The sequence below is a fragment of the Electrophorus electricus genome, chromosome 9 (assembly GCF_041902795.1).
Source record: "Electrophorus electricus isolate QZ-2024a chromosome 9, ASM4190279v1, whole genome shotgun sequence".
Lineage (NCBI taxonomy): Eukaryota > Metazoa > Chordata > Actinopteri > Gymnotiformes > Gymnotidae > Electrophorus > Electrophorus electricus.
In genome coordinates, this window is record NC_137505.1 from 15,132,501 (window position 1) to 15,154,476 (window position 21,976).

The 21,976-nt window shown below is 41.8% G+C and overlaps 2 protein-coding genes across 8 annotated transcripts in view; both read left to right on the forward strand.

Moving 5' to 3' along the window:
- The window catches only part of zeb2a (zinc finger E-box binding homeobox 2a), a 50,017-nt gene extending 36,339 nt beyond the window's left edge, over positions 1–13,678 (forward strand). For 2 of the 3 annotated variants that reach the window (XM_027016908.3, XM_081720869.1), the window contains 8 exons: positions 416–634; positions 3,131–3,199; positions 4,357–4,551; positions 4,874–5,088; positions 6,902–7,010; positions 7,364–9,330; positions 9,721–9,901; positions 11,479–13,678. In XM_027016908.3, coding sequence (XP_026872709.2) covers positions 416–634; positions 3,131–3,199; positions 4,357–4,551; positions 4,874–5,088; positions 6,902–7,010; positions 7,364–9,330; positions 9,721–9,901; positions 11,479–12,077 — 3,554 coding nt within the window. In that variant the 3' untranslated portion in view covers positions 12,078–13,678. The remainder of the gene's footprint in view (positions 1–415; positions 635–3,130; positions 3,200–4,356; positions 4,552–4,873; positions 5,089–6,901; positions 7,011–7,363; positions 9,331–9,720; positions 9,902–11,478) is intronic. The other variant, XM_027016909.3, reaches the window with a different exon arrangement.
- Positions 13,679–14,713: 1,035 nt separating this feature from the next.
- Positions 14,714–21,976, forward strand: part of gtdc1 (glycosyltransferase-like domain containing 1) — a 31,672-nt gene continuing 24,409 nt past the window's right edge. For 3 of the 5 annotated variants that reach the window (XM_027016918.3, XM_027016921.3, XM_081720612.1), the window contains exons 1-2: positions 14,796–14,847; positions 20,156–20,377. In XM_027016918.3, coding sequence (XP_026872719.2) covers positions 20,199–20,377 — 179 coding nt within the window. In that variant the 5' untranslated portion in view covers positions 14,796–14,847; positions 20,156–20,198. Of the gene's footprint in view, positions 14,848–14,872; positions 19,097–20,155; positions 20,378–21,976 lie in introns of those variants that run through there. The other 2 variants (XM_027016920.3, XM_027016919.3) reach the window with 2 other exon arrangements.

Here is a 21,976-nt window from a genome sequence, read left to right on the forward strand (position 1 = left end):
TAAACACCTAAATGTTTTCTTTTCTGACAAGTGTCAAGTTTTGTTACGGACACTCACTTGCTTAATCATCTAAACATATTAAGAACAAATGGACTACCTAGACTTTGTAGTTCAGAGGTGGTGGAGAGAGAGCTTAAGTATGTTATCTAGGTGGGGTTTTTTTTATTTTAAAACAGAACATGAGAGGAGAGTGATATTATATTCTTGCACACTGTGTCCGACTACCAAATCAGTCACGTTGTTGTGTGCATCAGGTCGGACAGCGATCTGGCCCCAAGGTTGCGTGGGTGCTAGCCCTGCACCAGACATTACTCCCCCCTGGCAAGGTCATGACTGAGCCATGGTGGCCAGGTGCCGTAGGACGACCATCATTGTTGGAGACACTAACTGATTTTCTCTCCCTCTGTCTCCACAGTGCTGAGCTATGAGAGTGTGCTGGACGTCGGCTCCGGTTCTGATGAAGAGGACAGGCTGCCCGGGTCGGAGGGGGAGGGCAGTCCGGTGGGTGTGCCCAGCCGGGAGGCGTCGCCCCGTGTGGCCCATGCCCTGCTCTCCTGCAGGGGGGAGGAGGACAGCGAGAACCATGATGCGGCCGGTCTCCATGTCTGGCACCGTGGTGACCTCAATGGCACAGGTGAAAGCCACACGCTCCTAAAGCCCTTCCTAAGCAAACTTAATAGGGCTTATTATCTCTGCATTGTTGAGGGTTTTATTTGCTGTGAATCCTGCTTTTAATTAAAATTTCTATATGAAATCAGTAGCTAAATTCTCAGCTTACTCTGCCTCTTTGCACCAGTTGCTTATACCTGACTATACATGTTATTATCTTCTTCCCCCACTCTCACAGTTTCGGAAGCCATCAACTTAAATGACGAGATCCGAGTTAGCAAAGCTCGGAAGACAAATTCTTTTAATTAGGAACTGAGCCACGTTCTTTAATGTGAGCCCGCCCTGCTAAGCACTCATTAGGACGTTAAATGACATTTTTAGCATCACGAGACATTAGCCATTCACATGCATAATGTCTCTGCACTTCCATGCCACTCTGACAGTTCAAGCGACAGCTCGTCTGAGCCTCCCAAATTTTTCCTTAAAATGACCGATCCCCAGTGATCAGTCTCAGCTAATGACTTAACCGCATGTGTCACCTTACTCGGAAGAAGGCTCACGTTTCTGGATCGGCATGTGGGCCGTGGGGTTTGGGGAGGGGGCGGTTTGTTTAACTGACTTTCACGCAAATAGATGCTGGACAACGAATGTCACCTAAGCTTTCTGTTATGTCCTAATTAACAGCTCCATATAGAAGCCAATACTGCTATGAAAATACAGAGAGTGCTAGTTAGTGTTAGTTTAGGCTCTGAAACACAGCCAGGATGAACACATTTTAAGTTAAAATTCAGAAGTTAAACAGGGGCTTAGAACCCTTGAAGAATGTCAAGCACCCTGTTGTATATGCTGGCAAATGTAAATGCCACAGAGTGTTGCGTGAATCATCATGCACAGCTATACCTAATCACCAACTTCCTCTTTTTAGGAGACATGTTTGCCAGTAAACAATATCACCTAAGATTTGCAAGTAGTAACAGATGAAAAATTGGCAAATGCCCTCTTAATGTGAAATTCTGTAGAGGATTCCTTACTGTCGGTAGAGTTATTATGCCAGAGTTGAGCCAGTGCAGTGCGCAAAATGACCTATGCACCAACATTAGCAGTACCATGTAAAGATACCTATCACTTCCGTCTGCACCACAATAGAGAAGAGAGTTAAACTGTGGTGCTTGAAATCACACTGATACTTTGCTGGAAAATGAACTGCCACTACCACAAGCAGAACTGAGCTGCAGATATTACGGCCATTATGTCTCGAGGAAAGGGCTTAATGTCTCTAATAGTTCGTACGATATCTTTCTAATAAGGTTTGACGGTAACTTCTGCCATTTTTACCTCAGAGCAAAACTCCCATGATGCTCAGATCTTCATTTAACCCTCAGATATCCTCATAGTAGCTAACACTAATTGCCATTACAACGGAAGCAGTTTAGCTTGTGTACCTCATAGGAGAGCACAGTTCTTTAAATTTGAGTTAGTTCAGGGGAATATCGGTGACTGCTTGAGGCCTTTAAGGTTTATCTATACACTGCAGAAGGAAAATGTTTCACTACCAGTGGTTTTGCTAAGGCAAGACCCCAATTAGCAAATGACTTGTTTGTTCCAAATGTTAAAAGTGAAATGATTCCAAACTGACTGAAGCTTTTGTTCTTTTTGAAATCCAATATATCCCTTCAAGAGCCATTTCTTTTTAAATAGCTCTTCTTAAAAGTTACTTTTGCATGGAATTTGAAAAGACATCTTTCAAGTAGGAAAGAGTAGAAAAAATTAAAAGAGAGAGAGAGAGAGAGAGAGAGAGAGGAAGAAGAGAGAGACTTTCAAAAAGCTCTCAGTTGTCGTACTGAGATAATGAGGAAGGAAATCATGAGCAGTTCAAAAATTAAACAGCACTAATGCTTGGGCGGTGTGTGTATACGCACCCGTGTGTGTGTGTGTGTGTGTGTGTGTGCACACGTGCGTGCATGTGCATTTATACATGTGCGTGTGGAATATGGAGTTGTCTTGTTTTCCTCTTTATTGTGGCAGACATGCTGTAGATCCTACTCTTGTGAGACTTGTGACTGCCGGTAAGAGGTCACGTGAGTGAGAAGAACCAACACAGGGGCTGTAGTATCTACGCCACCTCCCTGGAGACCTTGCACCACTCCTCACTTCAATACCTTGATTTGATTTTCGGCGCCGGGATTACAGAGAAAGGCTGCTCCCTCACTGTGTTCCTTACTCATGTTCTTTAGCTCAAAACATTTTCCCCAGTTTACATCTAAAGGTGTTCATATTCCTAGCTGATGTAGTCTTTGCTCAATGATTTTGATTGTCATCACAAGAGATAAATAAAGCAACATTTCATAATGTCTGCATTTGGTTGTTCTAGGTAGTGGTTATTGAAGATGAAGTGGTTCGATGTTCGTGGTTGATGAAGATTGACATTTTCTAATACTGTTCTCTTTTTTCCTGCTTTTATCTCTGTTTCTCTCTCTCTCGCTCTCTCTCTCTCTCTCTCTCTCTGTCTCTCTGTCTCCAGAGGAGAGGAAAGAAGAATACAATTCTCTGAGCCCTGATGTCTCTCTCCATGGTGTTGGAAATGGTACAGGTGAGTCCACATTTAGTTGTTTATTGCTTTTGTGTGTTCGATGCAGTGGACATAAGCAGCACATGCTCTTTGCTCTTTTTTATTTTTTATGTCAAAGATTTGAAAAATATTGAATGCACAACTTTGGCGAATTAGAGATCAAATTATCCATTTATTGGCTCCGTTTATTGATTATGGATTAATTTGTTGCCTTATCATGTTGTTGTAAGATTTGTGACATTTATCCATGTGTGCTGAGCTGAAAGTACACACACAAACACACACTGACACTCACACACAGGGACATGCAATATAATGTTGCCTCACACATGTCAGGAAGAGATGGAAAGTAAACATTTGTAAGTTGAGTGAGAGTGCATAGCAAATCACATTTTGCCACCAAATCAAGTTTGGGGACAAATCAAATTTGTTCTGTCCATGTACTTTCCAACTGGTTTTTCAATGACACAATAAAATTTTCATTTGCTTATTGGAAGGTCCCATTGCTGCTGTAGGTCACTGCTACAACAAACCTGTCATAGGAAGGAAAAAAAGATCCAGGACATTTTCCCATCATTAAAAAAGTTGATTTACCACTTTATGACAGATCCCATGTATATAACCATGTATCACCACAAATCACTTTATCACGCTACACTTTCTATGTGCTTTAGTATGTGAAAGGTTGTGCTCCCTTCATGTCTTTTTAAAGCAGTCATATGTTCCAACTATAATTAGTATAATTAGTACTACATCTTATTGTTTATCGGAAAACCCCGTTTTGTGCATTTGTACATAACGCAAGGCTTGTTATTAGATTCGGGTCTGATTTTAAGTATATGATGGGTCATGCAAAGTGAGATCAGTTACCCAAGCAAGCCTAATTGCCAGATAAACCAATTACCCACAATGCTGCAAATGTTTAAAGCCTTTCCCAACATTCACGAGGACATTTGAAGAGTGCTCAGTGATCACCCTGGCTCCTGTTCGTCTTTGAAGTGGCCATTACATCGTAACTTAAATAAATACTTCCGCCTTTAGGTTTTCTAATGGTTTGTTCTCCACTACATCACATTTAGAGCAGTCAGCTTCCTAATGTCCAGATGGGGTTTTTCCACTGACAAGGAAACAGAAACAGGGGGTTAATATATTTTTTCTCCCTCCCTCCCTGCCTGCAGTAAAGGGTATTGATGCCACTTCTGAGTTAGAGAGCTACTTTGCCAAGAGGAAGCTGGAGGGAATTGAAAGCAATGAGGCCAGCATTGCTGAATACCTGCAACGTGGGGACACAGCCATAATATACCCAGAAGACCCGGAGGAGGGCACCAGACTGGGAACTCCAGAAGCCAATGGACAGGATGACAATGATAATGGTGAGGGCTTGCCAAGGACCTTTTCAGGCAAAACAGAATCATCTGCCGGGTATCTTGGCATTGTGTGTCACTGGCAAGGTCTCGCTTATGAGCCCTTATAGAAATCTAGAACTGAAAACGTTCTCAGGGGCATAATCATTTTGCCAAACATCACTTCCCAGGTCTTTTATTTGATTGCACCAGAGGCCTCCATTTACACAATCGATAACTCAAGATCCACATTCTAAATCGCACCCAATAACTAAACATGGCACTCATCTGTATAACACGTGTTAATCATTTCAACCTCTCCCCTCTGCCTCCCCTCCCCTCCCCCACCCAGACCTGGTCCTGAGGGCACCAGATGACTTTGCCCAACTATTGACCTGCCCCTACTGCGACCGGGGCTACAAGCGTCTCACCTCCCTGAAGGAGCACATCAAATATAGGCATGAGAAGAACGAGGAGAGCTTCCCGTGCCCCCTCTGCGGAGACACCTTCGCCTATCGCACACAGCTGGAGCGCCACATGGCCACCCACAAGCCGGCCAGAGACCAGGTGAACACAGGCTTATGCCCTGCCCACTACCACATCCTCACTCCTTATATCTACCCAGCTGGAGGCTTTTGATTGGGTAGGTAGGCTTTCAACTGGGTAGATGTTCTGGAATAATTTTTACATCGTAACTTCGATATATGGAGCCAGAGAAGAACTGGACGAAGGCGAAAAGGTGTTGTGGGACATTAAGAATCCAGTTGTGAACCAAAAAAAAAGGTTATGTGAGGTTAAAAACATTGAAATACAAATCCTGTTTATTTAAACAGAGTGGTTGAACTGAAACATGAAAACACAGAAGGAACAATTGAACTGATCCAAAATCAGTAACAAAGAGCGAACATCTGTTGGTCTCACTGAAGACAAAACTTGCCAAATAAAAGACGCTTGATTACACCACACTGTCTCACTTTATACAGTTGCCCCCTGCATTAATTACTGAGCTTTAAGCTTGTTTCTGGATCCGTGGATTCGTATACAGTGCATACGTCCCTGGAGCCTCCTTAAAGCGCGGCTCTCTCGAACCCTAGCTGCAGCTGTGCACGGTCGTCCTCCCCGGTGTGTCCGCCCACACTCAGGCATGTGTGGGATGTTCTAGCACATTGAGTTCTATAGACGTTCTGCATCAGCTGCTGTTGGAGAGGAATCAAACTCCAAACATGCGCCCATCGCTGACATTAGTTTCGGTCTTTCTCACTGCTCTCGGGGCAGCGCGAAGCCCGTGTGACTAAAACAGCAGTTATATGGGTTGATTTAGAAAAAAAGGGCCTCCTTTGCAGCATTTTTCTTTTAGGTGGAAGGTCTGTTTTTCATGTGGTAAATGAGCTCCCGCGCATTTAATTGGATTCTAACAGGATATCTTGCATTCAGGCTGTAAACTTTGAAGCTCTGAATCACATTGCAAAAGAAGTAAATGGACTACCCAACCTGCCCTCTTATCTGTCTTAATCTCTCCCTCACAAACACACACCTCTCCAGAGTGACTTAAACATGTCCAGATGGCTTTCAGCCTGGTGATCTACCATATCGTAATCCGCAAATGACTTTAAATGTTTGTTTATTTGCTTTCCAGAAATGTTTTCCTGCAAGGCTTTGACTGCAATTGCCCAGGTTTTCCCCTGATAGTTTTACTTTGGGCTTTACAGTGGGTGTAGCATTTACATTTGTGCACACACTTTACAGTATGCAATTCCCTGCAATACTTATGACTACCCTTATCAGATTATGCTCTCCCACAAGCGGTGATCTTTGGAGGAGTGAGTTCTGCTCATTGGTGTGCGTTCTGGCCATCAAACATGCCCTCCTGGACTCCCACACATTTTTCACAGACCTTTGTGCCTGCGAGTAGGGTGCATGAGTGCTGTTGTTTTCATTGTGCATCTGGGGCCCACATTTGAATTTCATATGCAGCAACAGCACCTACATTTATGTCTGAGCTAGTAGATCAAGATTCTGCCTACACTCCCCTCTTTAAATCTAGTTTGCGAATGATTGAATGCTAAAGCGCACTGCTAGTTTGGTCACATGTTTAGAATGCAAAACACTCCAATAATTATCCACATGTAATCAATTACTTTAAGAACGACAGGCTACTTGCATTTTAATTGCAAGCGAGACACTCTGAAATGCACTTTTATTGACACAACTTAATGCAATTACATTAATCCGTAATGGTCCTTAGGTTTTGATCATCTATATTTAGTTTTTCTTTGAACTCTTAACAGCTATGAGTCTCAGCTAGGAAAAAAAATAAGTCCATGGATGTCCTTAAATCTTGTCCTTACAAGATTTGTCTCTATGCTTGTGTTCCTTACAGCCACAGATACTGAATGAAGGGGCTGGCAACCGCAAATTCAAATGCACAGAGTGTGGTAAAGCCTTCAAATACAAGCACCATCTGAAGGAGCACCTCCGTATCCACAGTGGTAAGTAGACAAACATGTCATTGGTCACCATTTTGTGACTCACGATTTAAATCAACAAGACAAATGACCTTGTCTGATCATTTTCCTTGTGAAACGTATGTCACAAGGACTATTGCCTAACTTTCATACTAGTTATGAAGCAATGTGATTAGGTTGGTCTGAGTAATTAATGAATATTTAAAAGGCTAATAGGATTATTATGCAGGAATTATGTACTCATTATAGGCTTGGTTCATATGTCATGTCTAAGTGTGAAGAATAATTAGCGTTCTACATGAAGATAATTTAAATAAGAAACTCAGACATTTTGTATGTATGAGATTGTATTCATTGTTTATTTCTTTACCTTTCAGGTGAGAAACCCTATGAATGTTCTAACTGTAAGAAGCGCTTCTCACACTCTGGTTCCTACAGTTCACACATTAGTAGCAAAAAGTGCATCGGCCTCATCTCTATAAATGGACGGGTACGCCAAGGGGTCGGCAACAAGGCGGGTTCATCGCCCAACTCTGCTGCGTCATCACCAGGCAGCCCTGCCCTGGCTCAGCTCCGGAACAAGCTGGAGAACGGCAGGTCCATAGGCCTCCAGGACCCAGCAGCCCACCCTGACATAAAGGCTGAGCCAATGGAGTTCAATGATTACCGTCTTCTAATGCCATCACAGCAAGAATTTGGAGGATCTGGGGCTTTTATCAATGGTTCTGGTCGTGGAGGGAGCCCCATAGGACTGCACAATTCACCACAGAACCTCCTGCAACATCACCTGGGTATAGGACTGGATTCTCACTCACTGGGCTACCCAAGCTTGCGCAATAACCTGAGTGAGGTTCACCGGGTTCTGCAGATTGTGGACAACACTGTGTGCCGACAGAAGTTGGATGGTAAACCTGAAGAAATCTCCAAGTTGAGGAACTACATGAAGGAGCTGGGCTCCCAGATGGAGGAGCAGAAGTTGGCCCTGGCCTCCCAGGGTGGGTTCCCTGGAGTTGGACACAACAGCCCTACCAAGAGCATCATTGACTACACGCTGGAGAAGGTCAATGAGGCAAAAGCCTGTCTGCAGAGCTTAACTGAAGATTCCAAGAGGCGCACCGTTGACATTAGGAAGGACAAACCTAGTCATCTTGTAGATCCTGGATCTGAAGAGAAGAGCCAGGACAGAGATTCCCCTTTCACATGCCAATACTGCAAGGAGACCTTTCCTGGCCCCATTCCCTTACATCAGCATGAGCGTTACCTTTGCAAGATGAACGAAGAAATCAAAGCAGTCCTGAAACCTAACGAAACCTTACCAACTAGTCGCAGGGGAATGTTTGGCACAGAACAGCAGGCTGTTATGGTTTCTTCTCTGCCAGAGAGGAATGCAACTAGCCCAGTGAACCCCTTTAAAGATCACATGTCGGTACTGAAAGCTTACTTTGCCATGAATACTGAGCCCAGCTCAGAGGAGCTAAGGAAGATTTCCATTGCAGTTGGGCTCCATCAAGAGCTTGTGAAGGAGTTGTATGCACAGTGGAAAGCACAGTCTGTCCATGGCATGTCCAGGAAAAGATCTCCACCCATTGAACGGCGCAGCGGGGACAGCAACCATGGCTTGGTGAGGGAATCAGCTCTTGCCAGATCACCTGCGTCCTTTAGCCAGTACAGTGACTCCACAGCAGAGCTTCAGGGTGCTACCAGTGGTGATGCTGGCCACCGACACTCCAAACACCACCAGTTTACAGGCATCAGACAGACCAATGAAAAGCAGCTTGACTCAGTGGACCACTTGAGAGGCGAGACCCCCTCACCTTTGAATCTCTCCAGCACATCATCAAAAAACTCTCACAGCAGCTCCTATACGCCCAACAGCCTTGCCTCTGAGGATGCCCATGGAGAGCCTCTGGATTTGTCTTTGCCAAAACATCTCTCTAAGACAGACAGGAAGCCCAAGCCGAACGGCCTCAACATAGACCGTAACGGTGATCCCGCTACACGGGACCAGGGAACAGAGCCTCTGGACTTAGCCCACATCAAGAAGGAGTTCAATGGGTCCAACAGCATGGGCAATGAAAGCCAACTGGACAAGAGCTCCAGCCCCATCTTTGGTATCAACCCTTTCACTGCGGGCCCCATGTACACTTCTCTACCACCACACGGGGCATTCCCTCCACCCACTTTCATGTCCCCGGCACAGGCCAGCATCCCAGGCTTGAGGCCTTACCCAGGGCTTGATCCCATGGGCTTCCTTCCACACATGGCATACACATATGCGGCAGGGGCTGCAACCTTTGCTGAGATGCAGCAGCGACGGAAATACCAACGGAAAGCAGGCTTCCAGGTAAAGGAATGCTCCTCATTTAAGCTATATCTGCATAACTTACACAGTTTTAAACTAAATTAAGGTCATGCTGTGAAAACCACACGTCAATTTTTATTTGTAATAATTTTTATGGATGCAGGAAAATCAACTTAACATATATCTATCCACGTATGCACATTGTTAATAACTCATTATAACTACCTTTACTTTGTTACCTGTGTTCTAATGTTAATCTGCTAACAATAACCGGCAATCTGTGAACAAGAAGGCAAAAATCTTCTTACACAGGTTGTAGAGATAAGCTCTGTCCAGACTTAGGATCAAACAGAGGCTAGCCATGCTTCATCCACTGACAGGGGTAGAATGCTATGCTAAACATATTTGATCTAATATCTGTGTCTTGCTCAGGGGGAGCTGCTGGACAGCACAGGGGAATATCTGTCAGGGCTGGAGGACCTGACAGACAGTGAGTCGCTGCTCGCCCGGAAGAAGATTAAGAAGACTGAAAGTGGTATGTACGCGTGTGACTTGTGCGACAAAACATTCCAGAAGACCAGTTCCCTCCTAAGACACAAATATGAACACACAGGTATATCACATTTAGACAATTCTTTTTTTACCTTCACCCCCAAGTTATTCCTTTTTTACCAGGTTGTGTTTTCCTCTTTTTCTTTCATTCTTTGCTTTCTTCTTTTTTTTAACCCCACCTTTTTTCCCCTCATTTTTCATTGATTCATTTGTCCATTGAAAACCCTTGACCAACACTAAAATGTTTCCTTTCTTTTGACAGGCTTAAGGAGATATATGTGATCCAGTGCTTCTTACTTAATCCTTTTTGAACTACCGAATGTTCTGCGTTAAGCAGCGGACATTCAAGGGAATTAATTTTATCCTCGCCTGGTGTTTTTAAGCATCAAAGCAAAGTTAACTGCAGCATATGCTAACTCTTACATTAATATATAGGCGTAAAAAACGCGACTGCGGAACATTAATCAGTGACAGAGATGGAATGCTGTTATTAACAGAGTGTAGCGGAGTGCTAGCATGCCACCGTGAACCAGGTGCATGCGAGCCTAACGCATGCGAAGCACTTCCATGCCGCACTGTAACCTCCCTTTGCGGGGACTCCTCTCTTACACAGGCTTGCATCATACCTCATTCGCATTCCTGCTCAGGAACGCGGGACAAGGAATCTGCTGTCTCGTTTATTTTTGAACTTGACGAGGAAAGGTGGGGTGTGGAGGGGAGGCAGGCGGGTGGAGGGGGAGGGGTCATCTCATGCATGGCAACTATGGAAGGTGTCACAGGCATTCCAGTGCTATCCTTGGCCAAGAATCCCCTACCACCGTTCACACGTTCAAAGATGACTGCATGTGTGCGTGGGATGTGTGTGTCCATATAGCAAATGTGTCACAGCTGAAGTTACTAAATGACTAAATGCTTATCCATTGATTAGACTCTGCCATACTGTATTCCCATGTGCTCACAAGTCATAGTAGATCCTGCTGCAGATCCTAGTTAATGAATACAGTGCAGGGGAGGTGAGATGTCTCTTCCTCCTGAGTCTTCCTCACAGCCTTGCAGGGGATTGGTCTGATATAAGCATTTTTTTAACATGGGGAAATTATGTCATTAAAAAGCACGCTTGGTTCAAAGATGCCGGCCACCTTGATTTCACCTTTGCAGCATGGTGCAATAATCACCTGATCTCTTTGGCTGCATTCAGCACGGTCACAGACGATCTCAGAATAGATCTTTGAGTCATGGCTTCCCCCTTGCCTTCTTATTCTGTTTATGGTATAAAATCTGAAATAAACTCTAGATTTTAGAAGCCATCACAATGTTCATGTTAAAACCAATGTACTGAATTTGTTTGCCATGGCCTTATAAATTATTTAAAGGAGGGTTTATATAAATTAATAGGATAGGTAAAAAATATATTTAGAATTTATGGTTTGAAATATTTATTATTGTGGTGTTATGTTTGTGTGAATCTACAGTGTCAAATTGAGTCTTTTTGGTTTACCTGTAATGCACTGATATCTTCACCCACAGAGTAATATGTGATATTTTGTCATTTGCAGTGTTTGATTTACACATGCTTGATCACCGTGGTAACCTGCCCCCCCCCCCTCTCTCTCTCTCCCTCCCCTTGTGTGTCTGCAGGAAAGCGCCCTCACCAGTGCCAGATCTGCAAGAAAGCATTCAAGCACAAGCACCACCTGATCGAGCACTCGCGGCTGCACTCGGGCGAGAAGCCCTACCAGTGCGACAAGTGCGGCAAGCGCTTCTCCCACTCCGGCTCCTACTCCCAGCACATGAACCACCGCTACTCCTACTGCAAGAGGGAGGCGGAGGAGCGCGAGGCGGCCAAGCAGGAGGGCCACGACGCCAGCGGCCCCCTGGAGCCCACAGAGCTGCTGATGAGGCGGGCCTACCTAAAGGGACTTGGGCCCCTGGGTTTTTCTGACCCAGAGGACCAGGGTGAGGATGTGATACGAGGGAGCACCATTCTGAGAGACGGCACCGAGGGTGGGACCAAAGACATGCAGAAGGCGTACCCGGAAGTGACAGGCAGGCGAGAGGCGGGGTTCGGGGAGGAAGAGGAAATGGAGGAGGAGAGGTTTGAGAGCCGGAGCCCAGACGAAACAGCGAAAGACGAGAAGGATACTGGAGCATCGGGAAGTACGGAGGATGAGAGCTCGGAAGAGAGGAAGTTGGAGGGCAAGATGGACAGAGAGGGGGAAAATGAGGATGCTGATTAACTACTGCATTTTGGATTAAGCTTCCAGCATTCGTTTGTTTGGTTTTTTTTGTTGTTATTGTTCTTTTGTTTCATGCTTGTATTGTTTCCTCCTTCTTTCCTTCTCACTGAGGGACTTTGAGCCAGATTAACTTTTGTGACCACACTGCCGTGAGGCTTGTATTTCGGAGACACAAAGCGTGGAACTCAGACTGGCAACAGCCATGGTCCAAAAGCAGATATTAGACTGGGTGGGACTTTTCAAGAGTTCACATTATGCAAAAACAAACCCGATGATGCTCTTCATTACGACAGAACCGACTAAAAGGTTTCAGAAGTGTACAGAGTGGAGCGTGAAGGCTGTGCAGTGCTTATTGACATAACCCCTGTGTTTTTATTGTGGTCACAGCACAAGCCTGGAAATTGCACTCTGATTATTTACTACATAAAATAATAATAATAATAATAATAATAATAATAATAATAATAATAATAATAATAATAATAATAAAATAATAATAATAATAATAATAATAATAATAATAATAATAATAATAATAATAATTTTTAGAAAAAAGTAAGCATTGCGTATATGTACTTATACTGCTCTTGAAGACGCAGTAGCGTGTCAGTGTTATGTTGTGTCTATCACTTACTGTGATATCCTTGTTTTTACCGTTTCTTTCCTGACCTGCCACCTGCTTATTTTGGATCTCACTATGGCTTTTTATGAAGCATTTTTATCTAAACAACACATGTATGGTTCTTAAACATACAAAGTCTTAAAGTTCGGCTAGGTGGGCTATGGAATTAAGAGCGGCACAGAAGATGAAGGCTCCATTGTGAGATGCTTTGTCCCATACCCTGTGAGTTTTTTCCTTAGAGAAAAGCCTTATATGCAAAACTTTCCCCTGTTTTCTGCAAGTGCCATCCTTGTACAGCGTAAAAAGCAGAGTTAACTCCTGTTCACTTTGCACTTGCTTTAGTATTAAATGAGAATAATCCACCTTGTTGTTTAAATTACCTTCGTCAGTATTAGTATAGCTAGACTTCATAGTTTACATATTTTTGTGCAATTTTCTGTATTTGTTTTTTTTTTTTTTTTAAGACCATCTGTCAGTATTACCTTGGTTTGTTTTGTTTTGTTCAATACAAAATTCAATTATTTTTATTTTAAACTACCATTTTATTTATGTGACTCATTTTATATTTCCTAATTATATTTATTTCATACTGTAGTGTACAGTATTATAGTTCCTCGATATAGATATATTTTAGTAAAATGGATCCTGACAAGTGAATATTGGAGCAAATTTTACATTAAGAGAGCATTTATTGTATCTGGAACAATTACTGTTAATTGTTCTATTTACTTAAAGTACCTGATGAAGGAGATTCTACAATTTGGGAACTTTTGATACAATATTGTGAAAACACTGTATTTTTGACTGAGAAACAAATTCCACTTTCTTCATCTGCTTTTCTTTTGAGCTAAAGAGATGAAGGCTGACTGTGGTTAATGGGATTCTTGAAATGTCTGTTGAAGTATAATTTAATTTTTGATTTGTATTTTCTCTTGGAAATGACCTTGCTCGAATAAATGTAGCCCAATTTAATTTTCAATACCTGTGTCACACTTCACTGAGTATTCCTTTACAGAGATAATTGTAGCAATGCTAAATGACACTATCGGTGTGTAAAAAGAATGGTAATAAAATTTAGTTGAAAGGGACATGCATGTGTGTGTGGGTGTGTGTGTGAACACATGTGTGGTTAATGTGTTCACAACGTTGACTTTCCTGTTACTATGGGCCCATAATGTACATCAACCCCCAACCCACAAAACAGCAGAGCAGCTAGTCATACACTGTACTTTTAATTCTGTCCCATATCATCATTTTTCTTTCCCCTCCAATATAATTTTCAATGCTATTATTTAATTCATTACAACCTTTACCTTTTGATGTGAATTATTTTAGCACATAATCCACCTTATCAAAGTCTTTCTCTGATATCCCCCCATTAGTCTCTTTGAAGTTGAATGATGTCTGGTTGAGCTAAATTAACATCAGCTACAGCCTGTAACTAGCTGTACAGTCTCCTTGTTGGAGGCACAGAAGAATTCCATTAACCATGACCTTGATAATTCTCAATTCACATATTCGTCTATATACAACTTAGTTGTAAATGGACAGTATGGCTTAGGTCAGAAGTATTTCCCATGTGAAGTCTCTCTCTCTCTCTCTCTCTCTCTCTCTCTCTCTCTCTCTCTCTCTCTCCCTCTCTCTCTCTCTCTCTCTAATACTCACACACAAAGGCAAACTTAATATAGAAGAACAAACAAAAGAAGAAACTATAATTAATTTTTAAAATGATTTTTCTATATTAATAATAATATTGATAATGCTGATGATAATGACAATAATAATAATAATAATAATAATAATAATAAGAAGAAGAAGAAGAAGAAGAAGAAGAAGAAGAAGAATCATCGTTGGTGTTATTTTGAGTAGTAGATTCAGAAAATATTTTGAGTGATACCTTTTATTGGGAACATGAAGGTGGAAAGAATTCTAGGCTACTAAGCCGAGCAAGTGGACTCGCTTTTGTAGGTCCAGATGAGTTCTGCCGGAAACCAAAAGCTCGACGCCGTTCCAGCTTCTGCTCTTCTGACAAGTGTACGGACGGGTGCTGTGATGTCATCACGTACCCACGTGCACTGGAAGACGCCGGTACATTCGGCCAGAGGTAAGTGAACGTAAACAGAGGCGCAAACACGGTGCGGGCTGGAGGTTTGTTTTCTCACAATAAAACACTTCAGTTGTAGAATGTTGTTGCAGCCGGATCACTTAACGCCAAAAAGGCCTCGGGTTTGGCAGTTCGTATATTTGCAAAATAGATTTTACCGGAGCCATTTCTACTCTGATAGATAACCAAGGTTATCTGTCTAATGTAGCTAGCTTAGTTTAGCTAACTATTTATCTTATCTGGCTTAGCTAGTTAACTAAACTAGCTCATTTCCAAAGAAAACATCGTTGTCTGAGCCTGTATTGCACATAAATTAGCTAAATGTATCGCGGTCGTGCTCTTTTGGGGTTTTTGTACAAACTTTGTTGAGCTTTTCGCATATCTGACAGCGAAAACTAGCTAGCATACCCATCTCTTCTACCTTTTAGCTACCTAGCTGTATATCTGTTAGCTGGCTTGCCGCTAGCTAGCCCATTTCACTCAGGGCTAAGCAGGAAAGTGTAGCTAGATAATCAGCCCCAGCTATTAAACTAGAGGCTGTAACACTTGCACATTAGCTAGCTAGCAGTATTCAATACCAGAAAGAGATGGATTAGAAAACGAATTAAACCGAATTAGAATGTGGAGTATTGGATACCTTCAGTCTATAAGAAGTTGGAAGAAAATTAATTGGACAAAGATTTAACTTTATTTACCTCGTTGTGGATTCTTAAGGCTGTACCTGAGATTGACGACATTCAATGAAATGTTTTATTATTAGTATTATTAAAACTGGCATGGTATATTTCAGTATGCAAGTTCAAAGAGGGAATGAACATGTGCTTTGCTCGCAATGAGTCAGATATTCGCAGTTGAAACGGAGAATGTGACTTTTTAAGTCATAAAGATGAACAGCTCCGAATGTTATATAGCCGAGACGATATTAAATGCGTGTTATGATCTAGATCTAGAATGTAGTGTGGGTGGCTGGCGGGGGGTTATTTTCTGTGATCATAGAAGAAATCCATTGTGACGGGAAGAGAATTAAGGAACATAAATATTTTATGGTTTTTGTAAATACGAAAATGTGGTATAAAAGCTTCCATTGGTCTGTGTGCTAATTCCTTTGTATTATTTTAAAATTTATATATGTTATCTTGTTACTTGACTGGACTTGATCAAAGCCAATCATGTATTGCCACTTTTGCACTGCATACAATGTTGCAGAGTTTGTGGTTAGTCTAAATCCAGTCCATAGTTTGTGAAGTCATAAGAGGGATTTTAAAGATTCACTATTCAGAATGTCCAAAATCAAGAAATTGCATGCAACTTGCTGTTTTGTATGGCAATTTTGGTGTTCTATTTTATGCCCGTTCATGGGCTAGATTTGCAGAGTTTGAACAGACTTTGACATGGGTCTCTCTGAGTGCCTTGATATAATCTATAAAAATCTGTTAGCCACAAAAAACAAGGGCTATTGCAAACTAGGATCATCACCTTTTATAGCCTGAAATTTTGGTTTATTTAAATTCAGGCATATTTGAAGAGTTTATTTATCAAAACCCTTATTTATTCTTACAGAACTTCACATTATTTGTCCAACACGATTCCACAAATTCATGACTTGATCACAGCTTTGAGCTTTTCACATATATGCATTTCTTATTCAATTGTCTGTAAGCGATCAGTTTGACATGGAGATAAGTGTAATCCTTTGTACTTGGTAAAACAAGGATCAAATGAATGTTTTATTTTTCCGATTGTTGGTAGTCTTTGTTCTCTGTTAGTTTACTACGTTCATTCTATATAATACCTGTCACACTTAAAGGTGGATAGGCTCAATCAGATTAGATCTCTTAATTTAACCTGCATGGCTGTATACATCTGCTGTTCTGCTGCCTTCATTGGTTTCTGTCAGATGAGTGTGCAGTGATTAGCATATAAGCTTTACCATGTAATTACAGCCCAGCATCCTTTCACCGGCTCCTTTAATGATTAACGTTAGCACAAAGCCTCTGAAGTCGTGAACGAGAACACGACTCCTTATATTAAAAGAGGAAAAAGTCACTTTTCAGACACTCCACTTGGTTTGGAGCCTTAATCCGTGGAAAATGCAAGCTTCTTCATGCTTTTCTAATATGAGATCAAAGGAGTTATGAATAGCATTTTGTGGCCTTAGCTCAGTGTTTTGAACCCACTAAAAATGTCAGTGTCAATCGCTGAACTCTGAAAGAGGGGGTTTCAGGAACAAATTACTCAACGTTTTACGGAGCTTACAATACTGTTTGAGCTGATTGGGGTGCCACTCACTGAGCGGGAAGCGGCTGTGTGGTTGAGGAATGACTGTAAGATGTAGCAGTGTTCATTAATTCACTACATGTAACCTAGCATCACTGTCATAGAAGAGTTTTCGTGACCTAATTATTTCATGCTTGTCAAGTTGATGAGATATTCTTACTTGCATATAGAGTGGAAGTTAAATTGAAAGGAAGGTTGGGGGCTAACTAACTTTTTGACCTTTGTCTTATTTGGTCTCTACGTGGAAATCCAGTCCTTTTAATCCACTAGACTATAAGTGAGTTCAAGAAGTTGGGTATTGAATTGTGCCAATTTTGGGCCTAAGTACCTCTAGACCTGTAAATTCTTGTAGTATGGTTTAAATGGTTTTAAATTCTTCGTGTTTAGAAATAAATATATTTATGATTTGCTGATTCTAACATTAGACAGCTCCAGAGGTTTTTATATCTGTAAGCAGGTTGTACATGTACAATTTCAGCTGTACCAGCGGTGAAATAAGTTATAGCAGAAAAGAAAGCAATGAAATTACGACGTCTCAGGTCTCGGTTTCACACTAACACATGCAGTCAGCCCTGACATGAGAAGTTCACTCTAAAAATCAAACAGTAATTGAGTGGATCCGAAGCTTTTTTATGTCTGACACAGCAAAACTAGTACCTTAGGGCCTGTGTGTGTAGGCATTGTTTCTTGGTTTCCTTTAAGTAGTACGCTATTAATTGTGATTTCATTAATTTTGTTAGGGAACCTTTCGTGGCAATATGGAATAGGCTGTCTTGTGTGTGCAAGCAACTTGCCCATATCCTTCAAGTCTAATTTCAGTTATCAGCTCTGGCTTCGGTCTGCTGCCCTCTCCACTGTGGGGGAGTATTTAATCGGATATATTGTTCAAGCTGAATTACTGCTACAGAAAGACTACATCACTTCAGGCCTCCACATGCCTTGTCAGACTCCATTGTGGATGATGAGACATGTACACACTGAGACACACACTTGCACACAGTGGAGACATGCACGAATGGCTAGGGGCTGTTGAAATGAGGTGTTGAGTGTTGGCTCCCATGCTCCAGTGCCTCATGTTTTTTGATTCTTGTCGCTGGGCAGTGCCACACCATTCTGCTCTTGTAGGATTGTTGCTGTACTCGGCATTCGTGTGGCAGGCGCTCATCCTGTGCCTTTGTCAGCCGTGCTCCTCGGGAGATGTTCTTTTCTGTGGCTGCATCTCTCAACAGCTGCCACTACCCCCTTACAATCTGGAATCCAGAGAAAATATTGTATTTCATCTGGAATAATGTAGATTAGATGTTGTTCGTCTCCTTGGGAGACAACATTTCTTGTCTGTGAAGCTAAGGAGGAAGGAGTGATCTGCATTCAGTTTCACAGAAAAAACCTCAGTCCTTTTACATTTGTATACCTTTCTCTGATGGTATTAGTCTTGGCGATGTATTTATGTTACCTCAGATCAGCTGCAGAAAATGCATCACCAGCTTTTAGCTTTAACCTGTGATTCAGACTCATTTGTATTCCTTTCCTCATACTGATCTGAACCGGGGGCAATTATCTGTTGCCTTCCCTTGCGAAGTCTTTGTTGATGCATTAAAGCAATTGGTACTGTTAGCCTAGCGTAGCTTCGCTCACACTGATGCTAAGAGAGGCAAGCCTTTTAGAGAGAAGTTCAGAAATGACTCAGTATCCATCGAGAGGTACAACTTTGCTGCCTAAGATTGGCAGGTTGGGAGAAGTGGGGTTTCCCTCTCTCATAACTGTGTGTGGGTGAGTGTACTGACGTTAACCCCTCACTTTCCTGTCTCCATTTTGAGGTTGAACATGTGTTTTGCTCTACCTGAGTAAGATGGAGGGCTCAAGGTAATCATGTAGCGTAAGTGGGAAAAGCCCCCTTCTTGAATCCGATTTTAGAACTTGGAAAACCCCAGTGATTTAGGCTAGGTTTTTTTTTTTCTTTCTTTCCAAAAAGATGGACAGTAAACCCACATCTAGGCTACCAACAAAGCCTCTGGGGTAAGATCTGCCTTTGTTGTGATTCTAGGGTATTTTAAAAATATTTTTAGCCTTACTCAGGTCTTAGACCATATAATTTTTCAGTGTTGAGACCTATAGCAGTAAAGGCCAGAAGGGCAACAATTTTCCCACATTTTCTTTTTTGCTTTCATGATTTAGTTACTGGCAAGAGAGAGATTGTGTCGTTAATTCTTCATTTTCCAATTTTAGAAATGACCTGTGTAAAAATGGCAACAAATAACAATACCCAGTGCTCTTAATTAGTAAAGCATTGTAATATTTTGTTCACAACAGTTGAAAACCTTTAGTTTAAATAGCTACTTTGAGGTGAATTATTTTGGTTGAGTTCTCACAATAATGTGAACCATCATTTTGTATTCTAGGCCTATTTATTATCTGGAAAAAAAAATCAAGTGATTATAGATACACACACAGACACACAACTTCAGACCTGCCTCTCTCATAGTGGACCAAGGGCCAGCTGTATATTATCGCCCACTAATTAGAGATGTTGGAGCAGAAGTTGATTTACCAGAAAATGTACCTTTCCATGTTATGTAGCCTACGGGCCTATTGCTTGCAAAAAAAAATCCCTGTGTCAGCATTCTTATGCAAGGTTCATTTTTCCAAAGGCCAGCTGTTGATTTTTTTTCTTCTTGTTTTACTGCATAACTCAATCTGCATTCCAGTTATGACTTAACTCTTTGTTTCATATGGCATTAATCTGCTTCGAAATGGCTGGGAAAGTACTGTATGTAGGCGATCTTTTTGAATACAACCATTAATGTCGTCCCACCTGTTATTCCTCTCTCATGTCACCTATTTCATGGTTTCTCATTAGTCATCATAATGTTTCCATTGGTGAGAATATCAAATAAACAATCTTTTGAAAAGACGGCATTGCATGTTTGTCTATCAATAAGCGCCTGTTATGACGACCTGCGGGTCAGGTTCTCTCTGCGCTGCTGTTGTGCTTTTCGGATGTGCATCTTTCTCCACACCAATGCGTCCCCGTGTCTCGGCTACATCGCAGACATGTTACGGTCTTTGTTGTTTCAGGTGGAATCAATTTAAATGGTCCCTCCAGCCCTCCGCCTGATCCATGAGTGTGCTGCTGGTAGAGGCTTTCTATGGTGGCTCTCACAAGCAACTGATTGACCTGCTTCAGGAGAGCACTGGCGACTGCCTGGTCTGCACCCTCCCTGCTAAGAAATGGCACTGGAGGGCCAGAACTGCGGGCCTGTACTTCATGCAGGCTATCCCTGCCAGCCCCTCATACAGGTCAGTGTGCGCACAGCTACTGACTGCAGTGAGGAGCAATGCTTTTGTGGCTAGGGCGCATGCAATGTGCAAGCTAGGTCTAGTCTTGTGTGTTTAATACCTTTAAAAACCAAATGATTATCACTCTGTCCAGCAGCAAACATTAACCACTCCTTTTGTATGTCCATGTGTGCGTGCATGAGTGTGTGTGTGTGAGTGTGAACTGATAGTAGAACTGTCTTATTCTGATTGTTGGCCATTTTCTTCATTTTTGGTTGTGGCTGAAACATTTTTAGGTTGCTTTTACACCCTGCCTGAAAGCTGCCCATCGATATGGGGTAGAGCTAAAGCTAATATTTTGAAACTTGCTGGCTAGTCTGACTGTACCAATGATGTCTACTGTAGTTCTTGTGAAATATTCTGTGTTATAGAAGAGATAATGCTAATTTCAATATACGCCTATTTTAAAAAGTATTTTTATGACATGCATTCATATGCAGGACCCCCTTGCAGGCTGTGCAGTGATCTCACCTACAGTGGGTGTTCTGTCAGCTCATGAACGAAAGTGATTTCTCCTGAGTAGGCTAGATATTTAGATATTTAACTTTTTTTTTTTTCTTTTTTTTTTTTCACAGACAAGAAAGACAGGCTTTAATAACTTATTACCATATTCACTTTTTAGCAACAAGATAATGGCTAAATAACACCAGCAAAGTGGCTAACACTGAATTTAGAGGCAGTCTATTCATAAGCAGACCAACAGACTAACTTACTGTTTCTTTTTAAGCCAACACCTCACAGAAGGCAACAAGAATGAAAACTGATTCGTTAAAAAAAATAAAAAAAAAATAAAAAAAAAAACAACCCACAAAATTGAAAAGCCAACAAGAAGACACAATGATGCCTAATTCCTGGCATGTGACGAACATAAAAAAATCACACTGTCAGCATGTAGCTATTTGGTGATGAAACATTCTGCTTGGATATAAAGAGCTTTGTTAAATAAAAGAAAAACCCACAGACATTATGCATCACACAATACTAATAATTCATAATTATTATGTGTAAAGCTCTGTTCATGCATAAAAAATGAAACTAATTGTGTGTGTGTCCCGGGGGTGTACTGACATCATCATTCAGGAAGGTGTAATGGGTGCTCTGTCTTTGATCTGGTGGTCAGGGCACATGATTACCACCTGATGGACCTGGGTTTAGATCCCAGGTGTGCTCACTGCCTTCACCTTCATCACAATGTGCACACCAGTTTTAAATTTTCATGATTTTTAATAACTAGTATGTAGAGAGAGGTAGTAATAATCATAGTACAGAGAAACAACATTCCCACTAGAAATGTGTGTGCGTGTGTGTGTGTGTGTGTGTGTGTGTGTGTGTATAGAAATATGAAGATTCCATATTTATTGTATACATTACACACACACATACACACATACAAGCACCCACATTTCAAGTTCACGTTTGGACAAATAAACCAAACTTGAATTTGAAATGTGGGGGCGTGTGTGTGTGTGTGTAATGTATACAATAAATATGGAATCTGCATATTTCTATACACACACACACACACACATATATGAGAGAGGGGGAGGGAGGGAGGGGGGA